The sequence below is a fragment of the Ranitomeya imitator genome, chromosome 1 (genome assembly GCF_032444005.1).
Source record: "Ranitomeya imitator isolate aRanImi1 chromosome 1, aRanImi1.pri, whole genome shotgun sequence".
Classification (NCBI taxonomy): Eukaryota; Metazoa; Chordata; class Amphibia; order Anura; family Dendrobatidae; genus Ranitomeya; species Ranitomeya imitator.
This window is the reverse complement of record NC_091282.1, coordinates 721,475,447-721,496,978: the sequence shown is the minus strand read 5'-3', so window position 1 is coordinate 721,496,978 and position 21,532 is coordinate 721,475,447. Positions and strand designations below refer to the sequence as shown.

General features: G+C 47.5%; 1 protein-coding gene across 2 annotated transcripts in view; it reads right to left on the bottom strand.

Moving 5' to 3' along the window:
• Window positions 1–11,334, bottom strand: part of DPH6 (diphthamine biosynthesis 6) — a 127,626-nt gene extending 116,292 nt beyond the window's left edge. For both annotated transcript variants that reach the window (XM_069732510.1, XM_069732511.1), the window contains exons 1-2: window positions 11,204–11,334; window positions 10,766–10,860 (exon numbers count right to left, since the gene is read on the bottom strand). In XM_069732510.1, coding sequence (XP_069588611.1) covers window positions 10,766–10,860; window positions 11,204–11,226 — 118 coding nt within the window. In that variant the 5' untranslated portion in view covers window positions 11,227–11,334. The remainder of the gene's footprint in view (window positions 1–10,765; window positions 10,861–11,203) is intronic.
• Window positions 11,335–21,532: the final 10,198 nt, after the last annotated feature.

The window sequence follows — 21,532 nt, the reverse complement described above, 5'->3', positions numbered from 1 at the left end:
GCTTCCATCTAAATAACAGTATTCTGACAGTTCCCTGATGCAGCCATTCACTTCAATGGGGGAAAAAATACTTTATTGTCCAGTTAAAAAAATAAACAGCAGGAATGGAGTCCAAAGTTTCATATTTTAGATTGCCTCATTAATTTAAATGACTACATAGGGGAACCCTCAGAACACCGTTTTTCAGCTATTCAGATGGAAACCCCAAAGTGCTGAGCGGAAGGAGGAACAAGGTGTAAAAATTAATTAGTCAGAAATGTACTTTGGAAACAGTGGAGTTCTTCTAATAGCGACAGACCAAGAGGCCGCTCTGGGGCCAGGGGGTCTTGAGTGGGAGGACGAGGCAGATGAGCTCCCTTAACTTTCCATCAGGAGTCTCAATGCTAACGGTAACTGCATCCTTAGAAAAAAGATACAGTTGAGAAGAAGGGTGGTGGATAGAGCCATCAGCTCCCTGCTCCACCATTCAGCCTGTGCGTCTGAGTCTCAGAACAGCAGGAGCTAAGATGATATTAGATGGTACCTGCACAGTGTATTAGCCGGAGCACATGATTGTAGGAACAGGGGAGGGCAAGTCGTTTTTAAGCTTGTCAGTACTTGTGGTGTCCATGATACTGTATATGGGGAGGCTGTGGGGTCCATGATACTGTGGTGAGGGATGCTGTGGGGTCCATGATACTGTGGTGGGGGATGCTGTGGGGTCCATGATACTATGTGTGGGGGATGCTGTGGGGTCCATGATACTGTGGTGGGGGATGCTGTGGGGTCCATGATACTGTGGTGGGGGATGCTGTGGGGTCCATGATACTGTGGTGGGGGATGCTGTGGGGTCCATGATACTGTGTGTGGGGGATGATATGGGGTCCATGATACTGTATATGGGGAGGCTGTGGGGTCCATGATACTGTGGTGGGGATGCTGTGGGGTCCATGATACTGTGTGTGGGGGATGCTGTGGGGTTCATGATACTGTGTGTGGGGGATCATGTGGGGTCAATGATACTGTGGTGAGGGATGCTGTGGGGTCCATGATACTGTGGTGGGGGATGCTGTGGTGTCCATGATACTGTGGTGGGGGATGCTGTGGTGTCCATGATACTGTGGTGGGGGATGCTGTGGGGTCCATGATACTGTGTGTGGGGGATGCTGTGGGGTCCATGATACTGTGTGTGGGGGATGCTGTGGGGTCCATGATACTGTGTGAGGGGTATGCTGTGGGGTCCATGATACTGTGTGTGGGGCATGTGTGATATGATAATGTGTGTGAGGGAACTATGGGGATATCGTACTGAATCAGTGCACAGCGACTCATTCTACTGCTATGGCATGACACTGTGTGTGTGTGGGGGTATTGTGGTGGCAATTTGTACGGAGTAATTCAATGTAGGGGTATCATACTTTATCGGGCCACAAAGGAAGTAATATAGTGCATGAGAACATTAAGGGGGCACAATTTCTGAGTTAGTGCACAACACATGGTTTATTCCCTGTCTTTAAAAGTTGGGAGGTATGCCGTCCTCTGACTGCGTGTATGCATTGTGACTACAACTACTCTGCCAAATATTTTTTTGCTTTTTTATTTGACCCCATATGTGTAAGCAGTGGCTGTTGAATCCCTAACTAAGCTGTGCTAAAATCTACATGTTAGGATAAAGCTGGCGGACAGTTATCCTCATGGGAAGGTTCACACTATATTACAGGCATAGTCCACTTGTGGATACCTGCGGCAAGCTTGGGACCGGACTTAACCCTAACAGTGCAGCCATCACTTCGTAACATACTATAATTCTCTGACACTGTGTATTCTGGGAGGATATTTTTGCCAGGAATAACTATACTTCCTGTAAAGATGCATCCCTTGTATGATTTATTAAGGTACGTACACATCTGTGATCACAACAAACTGCACATACGACATCAGTCCGAGCAATTGTAATGTATGTGCTAGGGTACAGACACCTTCCAAACAGACCCCAGGTCCACATGGGGGGGAAGGAGGGAAATCACTCTATGGGGCCAGTTCAGCAAAGTTTTATTAACAAAAAAACTGGCACAGAAACCTTGAAAAACCCTTTTCTGCACAATTGTGCAATTTTTGTCAGTTTTTAACCAGTTTGACTCGGCCCTGATGAAATAAGTGAAGCTAGGGCAGAACGGGGTATGGTCACACCCAACTATCCAATCCAAAATAGCTGCACTTTGTATGCCAGAAACACTACTCCAGTCCCTGACTTTGGTAGCATTCCTGGCGCAGTGCATGGAGGTGAGCCTCACTTAGAAGAGGCGCCAAATTCTTGAGATGGCGTGTGCCACTTAATACATTTCGGCACCTTTTATTTCAGCAACACTTGATGGAGCGAGATTGTGCGTACTGCCAATTGTGATGAATCAGCCCCTATGTGCCTGTCATGCAATAATAGTCTGCTCCTGCATCTGTCCGGTAGGTGGACGAGCATATGGAGCTGCACAAGGACCCAGACTCGTTTGTAGTTTGCAGATATGACTGGTCTGCAGAGTTCAGCGCTCTTCTGAACTTAGCCTTGTACAAAAAAAACAATAGTTTAATTTTCATCCAGGAAAACTTGATGTTTTCTCATCTGTTTTGTCATCCGTATGGCAATCGTTTTTATACATCAGCAGATATTTAGATTTACTAGATCATTTACAGTGTCCTGTGTTAAAGAAGTTGTCCACTACTAGGACAACTTCTTCTCATAGCCCACACTTGGCCACTTGGCCCCAATAAAATGACACACCTTAACTCACCTCCCTTACTGGCACCGGCCCCCCGCGGCATCGGCACTCATTCTCCTGGAGCTCCCGTGCGGTGTTGTGACACGTGATCCTGGCGCCAATCAGCTCTAGCATTACTGTCCCCGCTTCCTGCCGAATTGAACAGGAAGAGGAAGTCTGAGATCAGCTGCAGCCCGGACTTCCTCTTCATGTTCGGTAAGTCCGAAGGAGGGGACAGTGACGCCAGCACTGATTGGGTCATAAAAACCGCACGGGAGCCCAGGGAGAGAGAGTGCCGACATCACAGGAACAGTATCAGCACGGGAGGGGAGTTTAAGCATTAATACTTTATGGGGGCCAAACATTTTAATGAAGAATGTCCTAGTAGCGGACAACCCCCTTAAAGAATTGCAAAGTATCAATAATAAACTGGATGCCATACGGATGACTCATGTGAGATCAGATTTCTGCGCACCTATAGACTTGAATAGTCGAGTCTTATTTGACATACGAAAGAAACTAGTGCTGCCATTTTATTTTTTCAAAGGAACATTCTTACAGTGAAAACAAAGACAAAAAAGGCACCTGAAAAGCCCTACTAAAATCCATTAGTCTGATTGTTATCAGTTTTTTCCATGGCCAGCACTCAAACCAAAATTAAGATCGTGTGAATGGAACCGGACTAATATTTTGCCTCCTAAGGTGCCCAGATCTGAAGAGATGACACTCCTGAGCTCTGCAGCTTCATCTTCAGCCTGGAGCTCAACAATAAGACTAGTTTCTGGTACTGGCACATCATCAGTGATCTGTGAGAAGGGGGCTGACTGCTCATTGCAATAGCCGATCCAGCTCGCTTCTCTGTCCTAGTATTGTCCATGGCTGAGAAGACAACTGGCTTATGTCTTGAAATGAGGACATCACCTTGTCTCCTTCACAATTAGCACCAATGATGTTCCAAAACAGAAAATGCTAGAAAATCCTAAGCCAGAAATGGAGCTCCCGGACACAGGGCCGATGCCAGCATCTTCAATCCAGACACCTGTAAAATAAAAATATATCTGTAATCTTTACATAATCAGAACGAAAACCCCCTCTGTAAGTAATTATGTAGGGGTGGTGGGAAGGCCACACAAAGAACTCTGACTTATGATGGGTAAGTTCATACTACCTCAGTGATATGTTTGAATACGAGACCGTATGACTCTTAGGCCAGTCTCACACGCCCAGATAATTCCGGTACCGGAAAAATCGGTACCGGAATTATCCGTGTCCATGTGCCGTGCATTTCTGTGGCACATCAGTGTGGCACATGTGCGGCACACGTGTGCCGCCCGTGTGCCGACTGGGTACCACACGGAGCGTGCAGGAGACAGCGCTAGAGATAAGCGCTGTCCCCTGCATCTGGTGCTGAAGCTGCCATTCATATCTTCTCTGCAGCAGCGTTTGCTGTAGAGAAGATATGAAAAATCCTTTTTTTATTTTGTTTCTTGTGTTTAAAATAAAAATCCCTGTCCCCACCCCCCTCCCACCCCCTGTGCGCCCGCCCGCTGTTATTAAAATACTCACCCGGCTCCCTCGCAGTGTCCTGTCCTGCACTTTATGTACATGCTCAGTAGTGACCTGTGCTGTGGAGTCGTAGATGAGATGAATCTGTGCTGCACATTATGTACATGCTCAGTAGTGACCTGTGCTGTGGAGTCATAGATGAGATGAATCTGTGCTGCACATTATGTACATGCTCAGTAGTGACCTGTGCTGTGGAGTCATAGATGAGATGAATCTGTGCTGCACTTTATATACATGCTCAGCAGTGACCAGTGCTGTGGAGTCATAGATGAGATGAATCTGTGCTGCACTTTATATACCGATACATGCTCAGTAGTGACCAGTGATGTGGAGTTGTAGATGAGATGAATCTGTGCTGCACATTATGTACATGCTCAGTAGTGACCAGTGCTGTGGAGTCATAGTTGAGATGAATCTGTGCTGTACTTTATGTACATGCTCAGTAGTGACCAGTGCTGTGGAGTCATAGATGAGATGAATCTGTCCTGCACTTTATGTACATGCTCAGTAGTGACCAGTGCGGTGGAGTCATAGATTAGATGACTCTGTGCTGCACTTTATGTACATGCTAAGTAGTGACCAGTGCTGTGGGGTCGTAGATGAGATGAATCTGTGCTGCACTTTATGTACATGCTCAGTAGTGACCAGTGCTGTGGAGTCGTAGATGAGATGAATCTGTGCTGCACTTTATGTACATGCTCAGTAGTGACCAGTGCTGTGGAGTCATAGATTAGATGACTCTGTGCTGCACTTTATGTACATGCTAAGTAGTGACCAGTGCTGTGGGGTCGTAGATGAGATGAATCTGTGCTGCACTTTATGTACATGCTCAGTAGTGACCAGTGCTGTGGGGTCGTAGATGAGATGAATCTGTGCTGCACTTTATGTACATGCTCAGTAGTGACCAGTGCTGTAGAGTCATAGAGATGAATCTGTGCTGCACTTTATGCACATGCTCAGTAGTGACCAGTGCTGTGGAGTCATAGATGAGATGGATCTGTGCTGCACTTTATGCACATGCTCAGTAGTGACCAGTGCTGTGGAGTCATAGATGAGATGGATCTGTGCTGCACTTTATGCACATGCTCAGTAGTAAGGCAGTGCTGGGGATTCAGAATCAAGAATAATGAGTCAGAAGTTTGGCTTACCGACTCCACAGCCCTGACAAACGGAATTGTCAGCAGCATGAGATCACTGACAGAAGGGATGGTGAACAGCTGGAGACCACTGACAGAAGGGATGATCAGCAGCGGGAGACCACTGACAGAAGGGATAGTCAGCAGCGGGAGACCACTGACAGAAGGGATGGTCAGCAGCGGAAGACCACTGACAGAAGGGATGGTGAACAGCATGAGGCCACTGACAGGAGGGATGGTTAGCAGCGGGAGACCACTGACAGGAGGAATGGTCAGCAGCGGAAGACCAATGAGAGAAGGGATGGTCACAGTGGGAGACCACTGACAGAAGGCATGGTCAGCAGCAGGAGACCACTGACAGGAGGGATGGTCAGCAGCGGGAGACCACTGACAGGAGGGATTGTCAGCAGCGGGAGACCACTGACATGAGAGATGCGCACAGGGGGTGGGGACAGGGATCTTTATTTTAAACACGAGAAACAAAAAAAAAGGATTTATCATATCTTCTCTACAGCAAACGCTGCTGCAGAGAAGATATGAATGGCGGCTTCAGCACCACGTGGGGGGGACAGCGCTTACTGTAGCGCTGTCTCCTGCACGGCACACAGACTGCACACGGACAACGTCCGTGTGCGGTACGTGTTTTACACGGACCCATTGACTTTAATGGGTCCGTGTAATCCGTGCGCTCCCACGAACACTGACATTTCTCCCTGTTTTGCACACGGACACATGGTCCGTGAAAACACGCTGCCATGTGCAGAGACACATTGATTTCAATGGGTCTACGTGAGTCAGTGTCTCCGGTACGTGAGGAAACTGTCACCTCACGTACCGGAGCCACTGACGTGTGAAACCGGCCTTAGTTGAATATGGGGCTTTTGGTACCTGCGAGACGATCCCTCATTGCAGGAACACTGTTATCCTAGGAAACCTTGTTTTTTGATACTTACCCAGGTCATATTGTGTTGGTGTGCCCCACCTTCAGTGTACTGGCTGGTTTTCCTCCTCTCCACATGTTGGAACTTTTTATATATTCTGTCATGTTGATCACTTGTATGTTACTTCTTTGATATTTGGTATTAATAAAATATATATACATTTTCTATGAAATTTTAAGTGTCTATGCTCCCTTCTTCGCTAGTGTATCATAACTGGGATTAGGAGTGACACTCTTGTATATAATTTATTGCTATTTGACACATGGGAGAGCCTTTTTTTGGGTACTGACCATGCTCTCGGCCATTCATTGCACTACATGCTTACTGATTATTGTATTTAATTATGTAGCAGTAGAATGTCCCTATTTAAGGCTCTGTTCACATGAAGTAAAGAAGTGTTCATACAGGCATAAGCATTTCATATGTTGGCTAACATTAATGGCTTGTGCACTAGAAGCCTATGGTTATACCTTGGTCAGTTTTTAGAGCAAGACAGAGTTCAGATGCCCATATTTCATGGTCCATATTCTGACTGTAATACATGGACTGAATTCAGGTCTCCTGACCCAAACTTAAAGCCTCAGAAATGTCTATAGCACAGTAAATTAGGAGACCAACATTCAGGCCTTGTATCGCAGTCTGCAAACATACAGTCAAATATGGCCATCTGGACTGTGAAAGAGATATAGCCATAGGCTCTCAGTGTACATATAAAGGGGAGTGGATACAGGCACCGCATGCTGAGGGCCAGAACTTAATTCTGGCTGTCCTGAGACCCCCTTTTCATTCACATGCCTGAGTCATGGACCATGCTGGGATCACAATGCCCTCATAGGTGCAGATGATGCTGTTAGCTCAGGTCTGGGGTTCTGCCAATCAGGCCAGAGACATAGTACCGAACTATTACTAACAGCAGGGCTGTGCAGTCTATTTTTGTGGAGTCGGTATAAAATTGACCGACTCCTAAAATATATAATAAATTGGTTACAGTAGTACAATGCATGATGTGCTGTAAATGTTTTCTTAACCCTGCTGTTCTGTTGGTCAAAAATGACCGACTTTGAACTTCAATATTCTTTAAAATATTCAAGATGCGGCTCTGAAACCCGTGGCCGACCGACCCATCCTCATTTAAGTCAATCAACCACAAGTTTCAGAACCGCATCTTGAACACCCCAAAAAATACCAAAGTTCAAAATAGGTCTCCCCAGACCGAACAGAACAGCAGGGTTAAGAATTTGGGAAAGTTTTGAAATGTCCTAAAAATGTCTGTTCTGTTCCTGATCTAAGGGTCTCGGCTTTCAGTTGAGATGAATCTTTGCTGCACTTTATGTACATGCTCAGTAGTGACCAGTGATGTGGAGTCATAGATGAGATGAATCTGTGCTGCACTTTATATACATACTCAGTAGTGACCAATGCTGTGGAGTCATAGATGAGATGAATCTGTGCTGCACTTTAGGTACATGCTCAGTAGTGACCAGTGATGTGGAGTCATAGATGAGATGAATCTGTGCTGCACTTTATATACATGCTCAGTAGTGACCAGTGCTGTGGAGTCATAGATAAGATGAATCTGTGCTGCACTTTATGTACATGCTCAGTAGTGACCAAGTGCTGTGGAGTCATAGATGAGATGAATCTGTGCTGCACTTTATGTACATGGTCAGAGGCCAGTGCTGTGGAGTCATAGATGAGATGAATCTGTGCTGCACTTTATGTACATGCTCAATAGTGACCTGTGCTGTGGAGTCATAGATGAGATGAATCTGTCCTGTACTTTATGTACATGCTCAGTAGTGACCAGTGATGTGGAGTCATAGATGAGATGGATCTGTGCTGCACTTTATATATATGCTCAGTAGTGACCAGAGATGTGGAGTCATAGATGAGATGAATCTGTGCTGCACTTTATGTACATGCTCAGTAGTGACCAGTGCTGTGGAGTCATAGATGAGATGAATCTGTGCTGTAATTTATGTACATGGTCAGTAGAGGCCAGTGCTGTGGAGTCATAGATGAGATGAATCTGTGCTGCACTTTATGTCCATGCTCAGTAGTGACCAGTGCTGTGGGGTCATAGATGAGATGAATCTGTGCTGCACATTATGTCCATGCTCAGTAGTGACCTGTGCTGTGGAGTCATAGATGAGATGAATCTGTGCTGCACTTTATGTCCATACTCAGTAGTGACCAGTGCTGTGGAGTCGTAGAGGAGATGAATCTGTGCTGCACTTTATGTCCATACTCAGTAGTGACCTGTGCTGTGGAGTCATAGATGAGATGAATCTGTGCTGCACTTTATGTACATTCTCAGCAGTGACCAGTGCTGTGGAGTTGTAGATGAGATGAATCTGTGCTGCACATTATGTACATGCTCATCAGTGACCAGTGCTGTGGAGTCATAGATGAGATGAATCTGTGCTGCACATTATGTACATGCTCAGTAGTGACCAGTGCTGTGGAGTTGTAGATGAGATGAATCTGTGCTGTACTTTATGTACATGCTCAGCAGTGACCAGTGCTGTGGAGTCATAGATGAGATGAATCTGTGCTGCACATTATGTACATGCTCAGTAGTGACCAGTGCTGTGGAGTCATAGATGAGATGAATTTGTGCTGCACTTTATAAACCGATACATGCTCAGTAGTGACCAGTGCTGTGGAGTTGTAGATTAGATGAATCTGTGCTGCAAATTATGTACATGCTCAGTAGAGACCAGTGCTGTGGAGTCATAGATGAGATGAATCTGTGCTGCACTTTATGTACATGCTCAGTAGTGACCAGCGCTGTGGAGTCATAGAGATGAATCTGTGCTGCACTTTAGTAGTGACCAGTTCTGTGGAGTCATAGATGAGATGAATCTGTGCTGCACTTTATGTACATGCTCAGTAGTGACCAGTGCTGTGGAATCAGAGTTGAGATGAATCTGTGCTGCACTTTATGTAAATGCTCAGTAGTGACCAGTGCTGTTGAGTCATAGATGAGATGGATCTGTGCTGCACTTTATGCACATGCTCAGTAGTAAGGCAGTGCTGGGGATTCAGAATCAAGAATAATGAGTCAAAAGTTTGGCTTACCGACTCCACAGCCCTGACAAACGGAATTGTCAGCAGCATGAGATCACTGACAGAAGGGATGGTGAACAGCGGGAGACCACTTACAGAAGGGATGGTGAACAGCTGGAGACCACTGACAGGAGGGATGGTCAGCAGCCGGAGACCACTGACAGAAAGGATTGTCAGCAGCAGGAGACCACTGACAGGAGGGATAGTCAGCAGCGCGAGACCACTGACATAAGGGATTGTCAGCAGCGGGAGACCACTGACAGGAGGGATGGTCAGCAGCCGGAGACCACTGACAGGAGGGATGGTCAGCAGCAGGAGACCACTGACAGAAAGGATTGTCAGCAGCAGGAGACCACTGACAGGAGGGATAGTCAGCAGCGCGAGACCACTGACATAAGGGATTGTCAGCAGCGGGAGACCACTGACAGGAGGGATGGTCAGCAACGGGAGACCACTGACAGGAGGGATGGTCAGCAGCCAGAGACCACTGACAGGAGGGATGGTCAGCAGCCAGAGACCACTGACAGGAGGGATGGTCAGCAGCCGGAGACCACTGACAGGAGGGATGGTCAGCAGCCAGAGACCACTGACAGGAGGAATGCTCAGCAGAGGGAGACCACTGACAGGAAGGATGGTCAGCAGCCAGAGACCACTGACAGGAGGGATGGTCAGCAGCCGGAGACCACTGACAGGAGGGATGGTCAGCAGCCAGAGACCACTGACAGGAGGAATGGTCAGCAGCGGGAGACCACTGACAGGAGGGATGGTCAGCAGCCAGAGACCACTGACAGGAGGGATGGTCAGCAGCCGGAGACCACTGACAGGAGGGATGGTCAGCAGCCGGAGACCACTGACAGGAGGGATGGTCAGCAGCCGGAGACCACTGACAGGAGGGATGGTCAGCAGCCGGAGACCACTGACAGGACGGATGGTCAGCAGCCGGAGACCACTGACAGGAGGGATGGTCAGCAGCCGGAGACCACTGACAGGAGGGATGGTCAGCAGCCGGAGACCACTGACAGGAGGGATGGTCAGCAGCCGGAGACCACTGACAGGAGGGATGGTCAGCAGCCGGAGACCACTGACAGGACGGATGGTCAGCAGCCGGAGACCACTGACAGGAGGGATGGTCAGCAGCCGGAGACCACTGACAGGAGGGATGGTCAGCAGCCGGAGACCACTGACAGGAGGGATGGTCAGCAGCGATTGACCATGGCCTTATCCTAACCAGTGTATGACCAGCAGCGATGATAGCGGGGTCTGGATGGACCCTCCCTTACTGATCACTGCGGATATGCATGGTGACGGTCTCCCATCTTACCTGCACTGTCGGGGGGTCGCAGATTGGCGAGGGCGACGATCTGGTGGCCGGCGGTGACGCACTGCATCATGTTGTAGCAGCTGTCCTTCCCTCCACTGAAATACAAGAGGCACAATGACTCCGTCCACTGACACGTCACTCACATAGTGACACAGGCAACCTGTGGTACTACAGATCCCAGAAGTACACAGGAAAAAAAATCACCGACGTCATGTTTGATGTAAAGGGGAACTACAAGTCCCAGAGCAGCTGACACATATCCTTAAGGGGAGAAAGTGGCAGTCACTGGAAGGGTATATATAGCATATGGACGGGGACGTAGCTGCGTGTCACTTTAAAGTTTGCGGGTCACGCTGGGACTTGTAGTTCTTTAGGTGACAAGCTGCACAGACTGACTGCCGCAGAGTAACGGGTGTAGGTATGTATTGAATGAATCACCTGATCAGCGCCACCACCCTCATATCGGACACCGGCGGCTACAAAATCACAAATGTCTGAACATGTGGTCTCAGCAGCTCCAGGAAAATGTTATCCTCACTAGCAGGACCTTCGTGACGTCACGGCCCCATGACCGCACCACGTGATCGCTCTGTAGACTGTTCGGACGGTAAGCGCGAGGCTCAAACGTAGAGAAAGTTTTACCTCAGAAAGATGTATGAGGGAGGGCGCGTTACTATGTCATCTATATAGGTGTCTGTGTGTAATGTGTATATATCATTATCTGTAGGCGCACAGTACACAGGTATTTACATTATACAGGGGATAAGTGTAATGTATATATCCCGACATATCCCCCCAATCCTGGCACAACCCCCCCCCTCATACATCCCACTAATCCTCACCCCTATCCTCTCACACTAAGGCTATGTGCACACGTTCAGGATTTCTAGCAGAAAATTCCTGAGAAAAACCATTTTCTGCAAGAAATCCGCAAGAAATCTGCATGCGTTTTTGCCGCGTTTTTTTCCGGACATTTCCCAATGCATTTTGTAGTGGGAAATCCGCAAAAAAACGCAAAATTAATGAACATGCTGCGTTTTTTACCGCGATGCGTTTTTTTTTCTTGGAAAAAACGCATCATGTGCACAAAACATGCGGAATTCATTCTAAATGATGGGATGCTTATTGTATGCGTTTTTTGCGGTTTTATAGCGTTTTTATCGGGAAAAAACGCGAAAAAACAGCAACGTGTGCACACAGCCTAAGAGAAACTACCTCAACCCCTCATACTTAAAATCTGTGCCACTGACCCCCACCCCCCTACTTCCTCTCTCTGGGGCACTTTGGAATGCCCACTCTGTCTGCCACAAGCTCCACGTCATCCACGATCTCTTTACTTCCCACGTCCTTTCCTTCCTTGCCCTCACTGAGACCTGGCTGATGCCCCCTGACACGGCCTCGCCTGCAGCACTGAGTTACGGTGGCCTCCACTTTACCCACACTCCTCGCTCTGGCAATAGACATGGTGGAGAGTGGATTTCCTTCTTTCTAAAAACTGCTCCTTCAACCCTATCCAACCCCAGGGCTGCCATCAGGGCATTACTGCGCTGACTGGAGTATGGGGACCGGTGGGCAGAGGGGGCCTGCATCGGGCCCCATCTCATCTGCTCACCGGGCTCCTACCGGCAGGGTAAACCGGGCCCTTAGCGGCGCTGCGGCAGCAATGCTATTGATGTGCGGGCCCGTGCCCGCACGTCAATAGTTAACAGCTGCCAGCCAATCGGAGGCTTGCAGCTGATGTCAGCCGCAGCGCGCACGTTGTCGGCGTCTGACGTCATTGTCAGTCACCGGCGAGTGCGCGCTTCAGCTGAGTGGAGGGAGCTTCGTCTTCGCCACAGGTGCGCGGCCAGGTAAGAACTTTGTTTTTATTATTGAGTGCGGCGATCCGGGGGCCCCGGGGCAGAATGATGGAGATACGGGGTGGGGGGCAGAATGCTGGTGACACTGGGGCAGAATGCTGGACACACTGGGGGCTGAATGCTGGACACACTGGGGGCTGAATGCTGGACACACTGGGGGCTGAATGATGGACTCACTGGGGGCTGAATGCTGGACACACTGGGGCAGAATGCTGGAGACACTGGGGGCACAATACTGGGGGCACAATGCTGGAGACACTGTGGGCACAATGCTGGACACACTGAGGGCAGAATGCTGAACACACTGGGTCAGAATGCTGGAGACACTAGGGGCAGAAAGCTGGAGACACTGGGGGCAGAAAGCTGGAGACACTGGGGGCAGAAAGCTGGAGACACTGGGGGCAGAAAGCTGGAGACACTGGGGGCAGAAAGCTGGAGACACTGGGGGCAGAAAGCTGGAGACACTGGGGGCAGAATGCTGGAGACACATTGGGGGCATGATGCTGGACACATTGGGGGCAGAATGCAGGAGACATGGGCATAATGGAGATATGCGGCATGATTGGATCATGGGGCAGGATGGATACGATGGAGACAGATGGGGCAGGATGGGGAGATCATAAGGGGCAGAATGGATACTCATGATGGCAGGATGGGAGAACATATGGCTGACGCCAGGAATGAGACACACGGAGGCCAGGATGGCAAATATTATTACCATAGGGGCTAATTAAGGGATATTATTACTGCAGTGATGTATTTATTTTATTTTTTGAGTATACTGTTTTAAATGGGGAGACGGTCCTGTTACTGTGTAGAGTGATACTATGTCGCTTTTTTTCTTCATGTGGTGTAATGTAGAAGTTGGGAAAAATTAATGTGTTCTACAAGCGGAGCTTGAGATAACTGTGTTATTTCCTGCAGAGATGAGCCCTAGCTGGAAGAAGTGATGGCGGTCTGTGCTGGATGAAAAACAAAGATGAAGGACTTCACCTAGAGACGTCACTGGTGAGTCAGTGTGTTACCTATACACTTACACTATACACTGTATACTATATACAGAGGTCCTCTGTATAATGTCACCAGTGATCACTGTATTACCTATACATTATATACAGAGCTCCTGTGTATAATGTCACCAGTGATCACTATTACCTGTACACAGACACTGCATACTAAGTACAGATCTCCTGTGTATAATGGCACTGATGGTGATAGTATTGTGGGGGTTTTTTTTATTACTGATCAGTATTATAGTATTCAGTCACTATGTAGTGGTAATATGTGGTCTGGACATGGTGTTGCGGTATTTGTCCCTTGTATGTGCTATTTGGTCACTATGTGGTAATATGGTGTCTGGTCATGGTGCGGTGGTATTTGTTCCTTGTATGTGATATTATTCGGTCACTGGTGGTAATATGTGGTCTGGTCATGGTGTTGTGGTATTTGTTCCCTGTATTTGATATTATTTGATCACTGTGGTGGTAATATGTGGTCTGGACATGGTGTAGCGGTATTTGTTCTTTGAATGTGATATTATTGGTCATTTTTAAAAATTGAAAAATAAATAAAAATATACCTAAATTGTATTGCATATTTTAACAAATATTTAATAGGTTACAGCAGAGTAGGGCCCGGCCAAAAGTGTCTACCGTGTTATGGTGGCGGCTTAAAAAATCTTTTGGCTAAAACAAAAGCTGCCGGCTATATGTGTGATCTGGTGATGGGAACTGTTAATGTGTGATAGGTGAGAAGTGGAGTTTTTCCAAGAGAGAAAGGTGGGACTGTGGACAGTTCAAGGGGTGTAGCGTGGAGGCGGGGCTGGGGCGGAGTCTCAAGGGGGCCCTGAAAATTTTGCCAGTATGGGGCCCCGAAATTTCTAGTGGCAGCCCTGTCCAACCCCCACCATCCCTTCATTCGAGGTCCACTCTGTCCGTATCTACTCTCCCTCTAGTCTCCAAATCGCTGTCATATACCGACCACCGGGCTCAGCCACTGCCTTCATTGACCAATTTTCCACCTGGCTTCTTCACTTTCTCTCTGCTGATATTCCCACCATCATAATGGGCGACTTTAATTTCCCTACTGACACCCGCCAGCCAGCAACCTCCAAGCTCCTGGCCCTTACCTCATCCTTTGGACTCACTCAGTTGTCCTCCACAGCCACCCACACAGACGGACATACACTAGACCTCATCTTCATCCGCCTCTGTTCCCTATCTAATCTCACAACCTCTCCCTTCCCCCTATCTGACCACCATCTACTCACCTTCTCATCCTTTTCCTCCTCACCCGCCCTCCATATCCAGCCATTACCACATCCTCACAGGAACCTCGCACAACTAGACATTCACAGACTCTCTGACTCTTTTCTACCCCTGTCCTCCATATCTTCACTCCACGACACAGACAGCGCCACCGCTTTCTATAGCGCTATCCTCTGTTATGTTTGCTAATGACAGGTGTTATGAAGGCAATCCAGAAACACGGTGTGCTTAGCGATCAGAGCGCACACAGTGATCTGACAAATACCCAAAAATACAAGAACGAGCTCTGAGACGTGGAAACTGTAGACTGCACACCTGATCCTATCCTAAACACAACTAAAAGCGGCTGTGGATTGCGCCTAACAACTACCTAGGCAACTCGGCACAGCCTAAGAAACTAGCTAGCCTGAAGATAGAAAAATAGGCCTGACTTGCCCCAGAGAAATTCCCCAAAGGAAAAGGCAGCCCCCCACATATAATGACTGTGAGTAAGATGAAAAGACAAAACGTAGGGATGAAATAGATTCAGCAAAGTGGGGCCCGATATTCTAGGACAGAGCGAGGACAGTAAAGCGAACTTTGCAGTCTACAAAAAACCCTAAAGCAAAGCCACGCAAAGGGGGCAAAAAAAACCCACCGTGCCGAACTAACGGCACGGCGGTACACCCTTTGCGTCTCAGAGCTTCCAGCAAAACAAAAGACAAGCTGGACAGAAAAAAAGCAACAAAAAAGCAAAAAGCACTTAGCTATACAGAGCAGCAGGTCACAGGAACAATCAGGAGAAGCTCAGATCCAACACTGAAACATTGACAAGGAGCAAGGATAGCAGCATCAGGCGGAGTTAAGTAATGAAACAGTTAACGAGCTCACCAGAACACCTGAGGGAGGAAGCTCAGAAGCTGCAGTACCACTTGTGACCACAGGAGTGAATTCAGCCACAGAATTCACAACAGTACCCCCCCCCTTGAGGAGGGGTCACCGAACCCTCACCAGAGCCCCCAGGCCGACCAGGATGAGCCGCATGAAAGGCACGAACAAGATCGGAAGCATGAACATCAGAGGCAAAAACCCAGGAATTATCTTCCTGAGCATAACCCTTCCATTTAACCAGATACTGGAGTTTCCGTCTAGAAACACGAGAATCCAAAATCTTCTCCACAATATACTCCAATTTCCCCTCCACCAAAATCGGGGCAGGAGGCTCAACAGATGGAACCATAGGTGCCACGTATCTCCGCAACAACGACCTATGGAATACATTATGTATGGAAAAGGAGTCTGGGAGGGTCAAACGAAAAGACACAGGATTGAGAACCTCAGAAATCCTATACGGACCAATAAAACGAGGTTTAAATTTAGGAGCGGAAACCTTCATAGGAATATGACGAGAAGATAACCAAACCAGATCCCCAACACGAAGTCGGGGACCCACACGGCGTCTGCGATTAGCGAAAAGTTGAGCTTTCTCCTGGGACAAGATCAAATTGTCCACTACCTGAGTCCAGATCTGCTGCAACCTATCCACCACAGAATCCACACCAGGACAGTCCGAAGACTCAACCTGTCCTGAAGAGAAACGAGGATGGAACCCAGAATTGCAGAAAAATGGAGAGACCAAGGTAGCCGAGCTGGCCCGATTATTAAGGGCGAACTCAGCCAACGGCAAAAAGGACACCCAATCATCCTGGTCTGCAGAAACAAAACATCTCAGATATGTTTCCAAGGTCTGATTGGTTCGTTCGGTCTGGCCATTAGTCTGAGGATGGAAAGCCGAGGAAAAGGATAGGTCAATGCCCATCCTACCACAAAAGGCTCGCCAAAACCTTGAAACAAACTGGGAACCTCTGTCAGAAACAATATTCTCAGGAATGCCATGCAACCGAACCACATGCTGAAAGAACAAAGGTACCAAATCAGAGGAGGAAGGCAATTTAGCCAAGGGCACCAGATGGACCATTTTAGAAAAGCGATCACAGACCACCCAAATGACTGACATCTTTTGAGAAACGGGAAGGTCAGAAATGAAATCCATCGAAATATGTGTCCAAGGCCTCTTTGGGACCGGCAAGGGCAAAAGCAACCCACTGGCACGAGAACAGCAGGGCTTAGCCCTAGCACAAATCCCACAGGACTGCACAAAAGTACGTACATCCCGTGACAGAGATGGCCACCAGAAGGATCTAGCCACTAACTCTCTGGTACCAAAGATTCCAGGATGACCAGCCAACACCGAACAATGAAGTTCAGAGATAACTTTACTAGTCCACCTATCAGGGACGAACAGTTTCTCTGCTGGACAACGATCAGGTTTATTCGCCTGAAATTTTTGCAGCACCCGCCGCAAATCAGGGGAGATGGCAGACACAATGACTCCTTCCTTGAGGATACCCGCTGGCTCAGATAAACCCGGAGAGTCGGGCACAAAACTCCTAGACAGAGCATCCGCCTTCACATTTTTAGAGCCCGGAAGGTACGAAATCACAAAGTCGAAGCGGGCAAAAAATAACGACCAACGGGCCTGTCTAGGATTCAAGCGCTTGGCAGACTCGAGATAAGTCAAGTTCTTATGATCAGTCAATACCACCACGCGATGCTTAGCTCCTTCAAGCCAATGACGCCACTCCTCGAATGCCCACTTCATGGCCAGCAACTCTCGATTGCCCACATCATAATTACGCTCAGCGGGCGAAAACTTCCTGGAAAAGAAAGCACATGGTTTCATCACTGAGCAATCAGAACCTCTCTGTGACAAAACCGCCCCTGCTCCAATCTCAGAAGCATCAACCTCGACCTGGAACGGAAGAGAAACATCTGGCTGACACAACACAGGGGCAGAACAAAAACGACGCTTCAACTCCTGAAAAGCTTCCACAGCAGCAGAAGACCAATTAACCAAATCAGCACCCTTCTTGGTCAAATCGGTCAATGGTTTGGCAATGCTAGAAAAATTACAGATGAAGCGACGATAAAAATTAGCAAAGCCCAGGAACTTTTGCAGACTTTTCAGAGATGTCGGCTGAATCCAATCCTGGATGGCTTGGACCTTAACTGGATCCATCTCGATAGTAGAAGGGGTAAAGATGAACCCCAAAAATGAAACTTTCTGCACACCGAAGAGACACTTTGATCCCTTCACAAACAAAGAGTTAGCACGCAGGACCTGAAAAACCATTCTGACCTGCTTCACATGAGACTCCCAATCATCTGAGAAGATCAAAATGTCATCCAAGTAAGCAATCAGGAATTTATCCAGATACTCACGGAAGATGTCATGCATAAAAGACTGAAACACAGATGGAGCATTGGCAAGTCCGAACGGCATCACTAGATACTCAAAATGACCCTCGGGCGTATTGAATGCAGTTTTCCATTCATCTCCTTGCCTGATTCTCACCAGATTATACGAACCACGAAGATCTATCTTAGTGAACCAACTAGCCCCCTTAATCCGAGCAAACAAGTCAGATAACAATGGCAAGGGATACTGAAATTTAACAGTGATCTTATTAAGAAGGCGGTAATCAATACACGGTCTCAGCGAACCATCCTTCTTGGCTACAAAGAAGAACCCTGCTCCCAGTGGTGATGACGATGGGCGAATATGTCCCTTCTCCAGGGATTCCTTCACATAACTGCGCATAGCGGCGTGTTCGGGCACGGATAAATTAAATAATCGACCTTTAGGGAATTTACTACCAGGAATCAAATTGATAGCACAATCACAATCCCTATGCGGAGGTAGAGCATCGGACTTGGGCTCTTCAAATACATCCTGATAATCAGACAAGAACTCTGGGACCTCAGAAGGGGTGGATGACGAAATCGACAAAAATGGAACATCACCATGTACCCCCTGACAACCCCAGCTGGATACCGACATGGAATTCCAATCCAATACTGGATTATGGGTTTGTAGCCATGGCAACCCCAACACGACCACATCATGCAGATTATGCAACACCAGAAAGCGAATAACTTCCTGATGTGCAGGAGCCATGCACATGGTCAGCTGGGCCCAGTATTGAGGTTTATTCTTGGCCAAAAGTGTAGCATCAATTCCTCTCAATGGAATAGGACACCGCAAAGGCTCCAAGAAAAACCCACAACGTTTAGCATAATCCAAATCATCAGATTCAGGGCAGCGCCCGAATCCACAAACGCCATGACAGAAAACGACGACAAAGAGCATATCAAGGTAATGGACAGAAGGAATTTGGACTGTACAGTACCAATGACGGCAGACCTAGCGGACCGCTTAGTGCGCTTAGGACAATCAGAAATAGCATGAGTGGAATCACCACAGTAGAAACACAGACCATTCAGACGTCTGTATTCCTGCTGTTCAACTCTAGTCATAGTCCTATCGCACTGCATAGGCTCAGGTTTAACCTCAGGCAGTACCGCCAAATGGTGCACAGATTTACGCTCGCGCAAGCGTCGACCGATCTGAATGGCCAAAGACTCATTCAAACCAGCAGGCATAGGAAATCCCACCATGACATCCTTAAGAGCCTCAGAGAGACCCTTTCTGAACAAAGCTGCCAGCGCAGATTCATTCCACTGAGTGAGTACTGACCATTTCCTAAATTTCTGACAATATACTTCTATATCATCCTGACCCTGGCACAAAGCCAGCAAATTTTTCTCAGCCTGATCCACTGAATTAGGCTCATCGTACAGCAATCCGAGCGCCAGGAAAAACGCATCGACACTACTCAATGCAGGGTCTCCTGGCGCAAGAGAAAATGCCCAGTCTTGAGGGTCGCCGCGCAAAAAAGAAATAATAATCAAAACCTGTTGAATAGGATTACCAGAAGAATGAGGTTTCAAGGCCAGAAATAGCTTACAATTATTTTTGAAACTTAGAAACTTAGTTCTATCTCCAAAAAACAAATCAGGAATAGGAATTCTTGGTTCTAACATAGATTTCTGATCAATAGTATCTTGAATTTTTTGTACATTTATAACGAGATTATCCATTGAAGAGCACAGACCTTGAATATCCATGTCCACACCTGTGTCCAGAATCACCCAAATGTCTAGGGGAAAAAAAAAAAGTGAACACAGAGCAGAAAAAAAAAAATGATGTCAGAACTTTTTCTTTCCCTCTATTGAGAATCATTAGTTGGCTCCTTGTACTGTTATGTTTGCTAATGACAGGTGTTATGAAGGCAATCCAGAAACACGGTGTGCTTAGCGATCAGAGCGCACACAGTGATCTGACAAATACCCAAAAATACAAGAACGAGCTCTGAGACGTGGAAACTCTGTAGACTGCACACCTGATCCTATCCTAAACACAACTAAAAGCGGCTGTGGATTGCGCCTAACAACTACCTAGGCAACTCGGCACAGCCTAAGAAACAAGCTAGCCTGAAGATAGAAAAATAGGCCTGACTTGCCCCAGAGAAATTCCCCAAAGGAAAAGGCAGCCCCCCACATATAATGACTGTGAGTAAGATGAAAAGACAAAACGTAGGGATGAAATAGATTCAGCAAAGTGGGGCCCGATATTCTAGGACAGAGCGAGGACAGTAAAGCGAACTTTGCAGTCTACAAAAAACCCTAAAGCAAAACCACGCAAAGGGGGCAAAAAAAACCCACCGTGCCGAACTAACGGCACGGCGGTACACCCTTTGCGTCTCAGAGCTTCCAGCAAAACAAAAGACAAGCTGGACAGAAAAAAAGCAACAAAAAAGCAAAAAGCACTTAGCTATACAGAGCAGCAGGTCACAGGAACAATCAGGAGAAGCTCAGATCCAACACTGAAACATTGACAAGGAGCAAGGATAGCAGCATCAGGCGGAGTTAAGTAATGAAACAGTTAACGAGCTCACCAGAACACCTGAGGGAGGAAGCTCAGAAGCTGCAGTACCACTTGTGACCACAGGAGTGAATTCAGCCACAGAATTCACAACAATCCTCACAACAGCCATAGACTCAGTCGCCCCTCTCATGCATGGCAAAGTGCGACAAATCAAAAGGCAACCCTGGCATAACAATCTCACCAAAAAACTTTGACAAGCATCCAGAGTGGTGTTAGATGAAAACACGCCTGCCAGACGACTTCACTGCTTTCAAACAAGCTACACTTGCCTTCAAATTAGCCCTCACCTCTGCTAAACAGACCTATTTCACAAACCTTGTATCTTCATTATCCTACAACCCAAAACAACTGTTCAGCACATTTAACTCTCTCCTCCACCCACCACTGCCACCTCCAACTCCCCTCATCTCTTCCGAGGACTTTGCCACCTATTTCAAAAACAAGATCAACCAAACAAGGCAAACCTTTACTGTTCCACCACCCCAACCACTCCATGTACCAGACCTCTGCCCTTCCCTAGTAAACTCCCTCTCCAACCTCATTGAAGGAGAGATTACTCACCTCCTTTCCAAATCACACCTCACCACCTGTGCACTTGACCCCATCCTTTCCCACCTGCTCCCCAACCTCACTAACATGCTCATTCCAGCCCTAACCCATCTCTTCAACCTATCGCTATCTTCTGGTACCTTCTGCCTTCAAACATGCCACCATCACACCCATCCTCAAAAAAACTAACCTTAACCAACTGCTATGCCCAGCTATCGCCCCAAATCACTACTCCCGTTTGCTTCAAAACTCCTTGAGCAACATG